This window comes from Lactuca virosa, chromosome 2, assembly GCF_052849685.1.
Source record: "Lactuca virosa cultivar CGN04683 chromosome 2, Lactuca_virosa_CGN04683_v6, whole genome shotgun sequence".
NCBI classification, from domain to species: domain Eukaryota; kingdom Viridiplantae; phylum Streptophyta; class Magnoliopsida; order Asterales; family Asteraceae; genus Lactuca; species Lactuca virosa.
In genome coordinates, this window is record NC_136427.1 from 124,733,023 (window position 1) to 124,740,184 (window position 7,162).

Consider the following 7,162-nt stretch of genomic DNA (forward strand, 5'->3'; position numbering starts at 1 on the left):
TTGCTCGGGTCCCCTAATATTAATAATAAAACATCATTCAACGAAAAAAATTCAATAAGATCACAATAAATATAAAAATAATTAGTTTTAAAGAAACCTTATAATTTTGATCCTTATTTGTGAAAAAAAAAATACGTAAATCGGTCCACCTACTATTTGAGATCAAAATCCAGATTATACAAATTTTGTAACGATTATTTTCTATTAAAAAAATAAGCTCACGAGTTAAGTTATTTTCTATTAAAAAAAAATAAACTCATGGTTGTCATGGTTATAAATTTCCATCAAACAGAAACATTTGCATAATCCAAACCACTAATTCAAACAAACGCCAGAACTAGTATGCTGACCGTTCTTGAGAATTGCCGAGTATCTCCGCCTCCTGGCACGGTTGGGGAGAGGTTTCTCCGGCTTCCTTTCTTTGACATGATTTGGCTATCCTACTTCCCAGTCCACCAGGTTTTCTTTTATGACTCCATTCACTCTAAAGAATATTTCTTGGAAACAATTGTGCCAAACCTCAAAAATTCATTATCAATCACTCTTCAACACTTCTTCCCATTTGCTGGCAACTTAATTCTATTTCCTAATCCAAGTTTTGAAAAAAAACCTGAAATACGTCATGTAGAGGGCGACTCTGTTGCATTTACCATTGCCGAGTGTCTTCTTGATTTCAATGATCTTATAGGAAATCATACTCGTAAGTGTGACATGTTTTATCCACTTGTACCTCTATTGGGACGTGCAAAACAAGGATCCGACTACCTTATCATCCCAACTTTTTCAGTGCAAGTTACACTTTTTCCTAACTCAGGCTTCTCTATTGGGATCACCAACCACCACTCCCTTTGTGATGCGAGCACAAGGTATAATTTCCTCAAAGCGTGGAGTTCGATTGCTAAACATGGTACAGATGAGTTTTTCTTAGCTAGTGGATCTTTACCTTTTTATGAAAGAGTGATTAAATACCCGAGCTCCTTAGATGAAATCTCCTTAAATATACCCGGGCTTCCAGTTATTAATATGGAATACCAGCCTCCTCACCTTGTTAGCCCTACAGATAAAGTTCGTGCCACCATTGTCTTGACCCAAGGACGCATCAATGGGCTAAAGAACTGGTTATCCACTCAACTGCCAAATCTGGAATACATATCATCTTTTTCGGTGGCATGTGCTTATATGTGGCATTGCATAGCCAAATCATATGTTCATATTGGAGAAAGGAAGGGAGAGGATGACCTAGAAAGGTTTACTTGTATGGTGGATTGGAGGACCCGCCTCAAGCCACCTGTTCCTCAAACTTATTTTGGTAACTGTATAGGGCCATCTCTGACATCAAAAATAAAAAGCACCATCTTAGCAGGCAACAATGGATTTCTTATTGCTTTCGAATTATTTACAAAGGCTTTAAGCGACACACTAAAGAAGAAGAATGGAGTTATTGAAGATGCCGAGATGTTGCTTAAGTCAGCATTTATGCCAGTGCCAGGGCTTTATGTGTCGGGATCACCAAAGATCAAGTTCTACGATTTGGATTTTGGATGGGGTAAGCCAAAAAGACATGAGACCATATCTCTGGATTACCATAGTTCGATTTCTGTTAATGCTTCCAAAGAGTCAGATGCTGATATTGAAATTGGTGTGTTCCTACCTGCAAAACAAATGGATGCGCTACTTTCCATCTTTAGTGAAGAATTGGACGGCACATTACAATGAGCAAGAGAGTCTTTTTTTTAAATATTTCTAATGTGGATCTATCAACACGTTCAACAGTTATTTGTGTCTGCCTATGTGTAGGCATGTGTAAGTTTTATATGTTATAAATAAAATGTCACTTTCTTGGTTGTTCTTATCAACATAGAAAACGTGCATCTTAAAATATAATTCTTTGTATCCATAGGAGGCAAACAGACTGTTCCACTATAATGCGGAGTTTTGTACCAAGGTGTACTACTTTTAAAAAGTATTTACCAAATGATAGTGGTTTAAACTTAATTACCAATTGATAGTGATTCCAAGTTTCCAACGTCTTTCCCTTCGCTATCAATACTTTTTTCTTCCCGCAACCAATTTTTTTCCCTCAACCAAACCCAAATACAACTAGTGTCCTATCCATCCGGTGGACAGGTTGATAAATGTATAAATAATATATTGATTTATCTTATTTTTATAGCATATTTCTTTCATTTGTTCCTATATTAGCTATGTACATGACAAATCTATCCAATTATCTTTCTATATCTTGAAATAATATCTATAATTGTGTTGCATACATAACATAAAATAAAGAACACAATCAATTTTAAGTCGACTTAAAAATTGAAATATTATTCAATGTAGACCTGAAAGTCAACATAGTCGCACATAATCAGCTAATCTTAAACAACATTGTAATCTATTAATGTGCAAGAATGTGACCAAATTTTCATTGACTATGATAATGTTCTTTGATACTAAGAGTTGAACTCTAATAAACTTTCTAGATACCGACCGACCATATTCAATCATGTGAAACCAATTCTTGCATGTTTAGTACTACAAAGATGTAAAACACAACATACACTCAACTTATTGGCTTATATGTATTCTATGCTCTAGTTACAACTCTAATAACACAAGAACCGAGTAAAAGTTGTTTATCCTTGGAATTAAGTCTATCTTTTCTTATAAAGTAGTTTTGAAGTTTGCAAACATAATTACTTTATAATACCTTTCACTTTATAAAATGCAATATATATATATATATATATATATATATATATATATATATATATATATAGGGGAGGGTTCATGCGAAAATGCAAATAATTTGCGAAAACACGAAAACAAGAAAAACCTATGATATTGTGTCACCTCAACATTATATTTTGGAAAATAGTTCATCCAAACTTTAAAATACATGATGATAATCGATGATAGATGAGAAATTGTTTCATATTAGCAAAGTATGATTTTTAACATTTTTATTATGAAAACATGAATTTAAAAATGATTAAGGACGTGAAAAAAAATTATTAAAACCGTCTTTAAATCTTTATTACCATAACACAATCCAATGTAAACTTACTATCTTTAATTTATTGCTAATAAATTTATTTTTTTATAGTACATGTGTTTGATTTTTATAAGATAAAATCTGTTTTCGCGTTTTCGCAATATATTTATGTTTTCGCATGAACCTACTTTTATATATATATATATATATATATATATATATATATATATAAAGACCAAACCAATGGATTTTAGTACTTTTCATTGCTCTCCATGTATCGTTGTAGAAGCCAAAATATCTGTCAACAACATAATAAGGCAAACAAACAATTAATAAGAGTTTAATGTAACAAAGATAGAATATCTTAGCCAAATTATGTTTCATCTTCATTCTCGATATTAAATTCACTATTATTATAAAAACTTATAAAAATCAAAGGGAATATAAAAGGAAAGGAGCATTTAACTCAAGAAATAGAAACTCTGGTCAAACTCTATTTTGTTTGTATTGGGGAGTATTTGAATTGACTCAATTCCTTCTCCCCATTTATCCCAATTCCACCAAATATAGAAATGACAATTTAAAAGACAAACAAAATAGAGTTTGACCAGAGTTTTCATGAGCTAATGCGGTAAACTCATGAAAGTAAGTAGCAAATAGAGTAGCTGCTTTTATCACTTCAACCAAGTGCTCACAAATAGCCAAAGCCAAACCTGAAATTAATATTAATATTAATATATATAATATATAATAAATCAATCATTTATGAATTTATGCATAGAACTCTAGGAAAAAAAAAACATGAAATGAAACTAACCAAATCCATCATAAGTTGAAGTTCCATGATCCAATTCATCGATAATAATTAGTGATTTGTCAGTTGCACCTTTTAAAATTGAAGCTGTTTCCAGCATTTCTTGCATAAAGGTAGAAACTCCATGTAACTGTGTATCACTGAATAAACAAAATATTTCAAAGATTCACGGGCTGTGTCTTTTTTTACTTAATGGGTTAAGCACTTAATCAGGATAATTATATATGGTTGTTTCTTTTTGACTTAATCTGGACCGAATGACTTTATATGTCGAGCCAAAAACCTATGTTAATGTATTAAGACATTAATCTGATCCTTTATCTATTTGCCTTAATTCTCTTTTCCTTTCAATTTCAACCACTTTGTTTTTTCAAATTAAAGGGTAAAATGGTCATTTAGTCTCATTCAGACTCGAAAAGATACAGATTCTATATCTACAGCACTTTATCCAGAAAGAAATCATTACCCATACTGCCACTTTAAATATAATATTAAAAAAGAACAGCCAATGAGCATAAAGATCCCTACTTATTTAACAATAAAATAATAAACAACTAAAATTAAATTTTATAAAAAAAGGGAATTTACCTGACAGTCACCAGCACCAACACGAGCAAAAATAAAGTCATGGATAGAAATAGAAGCTTTATCAAAAGGAACAAAACATCCAACTTGTGCCATAAGAATGTTCACACCAACCTTGTAAAAATAAATTACAAAAAATCATTATTTCAAATATATATATATATATATATATATATATATATATATATATATCCAACCAAATAATAAAAACTAAATTCACTCAATGCCTACCTGACGTATAAATGTAGATTTTCCACCCATGTTGGGGCTCGTTATAATCTGAAACCAACTCTCTCCCCTCACCTAGTATTTTCCAAAAATAAAAATAATAAATCAGTCCCACTTTTTTAAATAACCAGAAATATGCTCTAAATTGCAAGAGATCTTACAAGTTTGCAATCATTTGGTATAAAAGTCACCCAATCTTGAGCTTCCACACAAGGGTGTCTACTGTTTTCTAATATAATATCGCTTGTATCCTGTCAATGGAAAAATCGTAATTAAAACATATCCTTAAAAAGATTATCATCAACCACATAAAGAGAAAACAAAAAAGAGGAAATTCTAAAATTGTTACCGAAGGTGTGATTTCTGGCGTGGTATAAGGGGTGGGGCTGCTAGCTGCCAGGTCAGCAAAACTAAGCAAGACATCCAGCTCAGCAAGCAACATAGCCAAACCCTCAAACACCTGTATAAAAAGATTAGTTTATGACCCTTTTGCCCATTACAGAAGGAAGATGATACAGTAAAGTGTAGCTATCTCAGAGAAAGTAGTTGTTGTTTCAACAACTCGGGTGACCAGTTCCTTCTGACAAATTTTATATTCTTCTAGAATCTTTTGGTATTTATCTCCTAATTTTTTTAATTTTGTATTTGTAAACTTTACACCATCTTTTCGGGTTTTAAAAACAACAAATCGGGCAACAAGCTTATTTCTCACTTTTGGTTCTTCCTTTTTTGTGATTTTAAAAACATGTCCAAATTGTGTGCCTTTATCCAGCTTTAAACCCTTGTCAAGAGCCCGATCAAGGTCATCACCTGTTTTTCTATGTAAATTGTGTATTTGTTGTTCTAGTGATTCTTGTTCGTCTTTTAGGGCTGATAATTGAGAGTCATAACCAGGTGAAATCATGTACTCTCCATTTTCAAGTTGATCAAGATCAACTGAAACTTCCACAAGACCAATGAACTTGTTTATGTGTTCATCATTAGTCCAAAAATTAAGGCGCTCCATGTATCTTTCCTTGATCAGTGATGCAAATTCACCATTGTACCCTTCCAGTGCACTTTTGATGTATGGAACTCTGATGCTTGACTGCATAAAGAAAAACAGTAAAACATATACTCATTATTCACAATTGTTACACAAACTAAAATGTGACTAATTTAGTTCAAGTTATTTCAATGTGTCTCAACTTATTTCATTACACCATCCAAAACTCAGCCCATGAAGCATGATCACAGTATTAAAAATTTATAAAGAGACTAAAATCTAAACACTAATCACCTGATAAAGCTTGACAACATGTAACAAACCAGCTCTTCTTTTCTGAATAATCCGCATTAATCGCTCAATAGTAGCTATTCTTTTCAGATGTTGCCTCAAAACCTGACGAAAACCAGTATCCTCCACAAAAGCTTGAACCAAATCTAGTATTTTATTAATCTCTGTCACATCTAACAAAGGTTGTTTTTTCCATAAATGAAGTAACCGTCTACCCAAGCTAGCTGTACATGTTCTGTTCGTAAGACCAAAAAGACTAAAATTCTTGTTGGTATCCGTCTTACTTTCCATAACATTCAATGCCCTCATAGCTGCAGAATCTAATCTCATGTACTTGTTACAGAACATTATGAGGATAATGTTCCGCCATAGCAAATATAAAAATGCATCATGTAAATCTATTTAAGGGGATGAAATGCATCATGTAAAGCTTCAATAAATCGGCTTCCCTATTGACATCAAATTAAGAGACAACTTTATATATCCATCTTTGACATCAAATTAAGCAACAGAGTCTAAAATTAAAAGCCAATAATGAAATCAAAGGAAAAAAACCGTTACAGAACATTATGAGGATAATTGTTATTCAACAGGAATTTTAGACTGGGGATAATAATCAAAACATAGAGACAATAAGATACATAAAAGAAAACCTTAAAATCAAACCCAATGGGTATCGTCATGAGAAGCTTGATCAGCGGGAGAGGCATGTTAGTGATCGTGCGAGCCCCATGAGGTAGAAGAAAACGGGAAATAATGTTGGTGATGGCTTCTAGCTCTTTTACTTTCTCCACATATCGATAACGATCTGATGCTACTGCAAGTGCTGTCCTCGCCTACACAGAACCAATCAGCAATTGCGAATTAGTATGAATTTCAATTAGAAAGAGAAAGAAGAAAGAGTTGGGAATTTTACTTCTTGTTCTCGTTTCAGCTCTTGTGCTGGCTTCACCCATAGAAAGTAGGCTAGGGTTCCGGCCACTACCCAGGATGCTAGGTTGCTTCCTCCACGGAGACCACCCATTGCATTTCCGAAAGCCGATCGGACATTCCCAAAACCGATTGAACGATGGGAGGAATCGTGGGGGACCTGAAGACGGAAGGCTGAAGTAACCTCCGATTAACTGCTGAAGTAACGACGTGATCGTAGCAGTTACCGAATAAGAGGGATCGACGGGAGCCGATGAACTGCAAAAAACCTCCAAAATCGAGTTTATGCGGACGAGATTAAAAGAACGTTGAGTTTAGACGGCTGTAATTTTGA

General features: G+C 33.3%; 2 protein-coding genes and 1 pseudogene across 2 annotated transcripts; 1 reads left to right on the forward strand and 2 right to left on the reverse strand.

Annotated features, from left to right (window-relative positions):
* The first annotated feature begins 294 nt into the window (after window positions 1–294).
* LOC145159444 (malonyl-coenzyme A:anthocyanin 3-O-glucoside-6''-O-malonyltransferase pseudogene) lies at window positions 295–1,852 on the forward strand (annotated as a pseudogene).
* A 1,248-nt stretch (window positions 1,853–3,100) lies between these two features.
* On the reverse strand, window positions 3,101–6,299 carry LOC145159446 (DNA mismatch repair protein MSH2-like). Its single transcript, XM_079078436.1, has 8 exons — window positions 5,902–6,299; window positions 5,152–5,709; window positions 4,972–5,082; window positions 4,784–4,873; window positions 4,626–4,697; window positions 4,398–4,508; window positions 3,813–3,949; window positions 3,101–3,708 (listed from the first exon to the last, which is right to left on the reverse strand). The coding sequence occupies exons 1-7, from the start codon at window positions 6,244–6,246 to the stop codon at window positions 3,947–3,949; spliced, it is 1,290 nt and encodes a 429-aa protein (XP_078934562.1). The 5' UTR covers window positions 6,247–6,299; the 3' UTR covers window positions 3,101–3,708; window positions 3,813–3,946.
* LOC145159445 (uncharacterized) lies at window positions 6,241–7,162 on the reverse strand. Its single transcript, XM_079078435.1, has 3 exons — window positions 6,815–7,162; window positions 6,552–6,734; window positions 6,241–6,347 (listed from the first exon to the last, which is right to left on the reverse strand). Exons 1-3 carry the CDS (start codon window positions 6,920–6,922, stop codon window positions 6,297–6,299), a joined length of 342 nt encoding a protein of 113 aa, XP_078934561.1. The 5' UTR covers window positions 6,923–7,162; the 3' UTR covers window positions 6,241–6,296.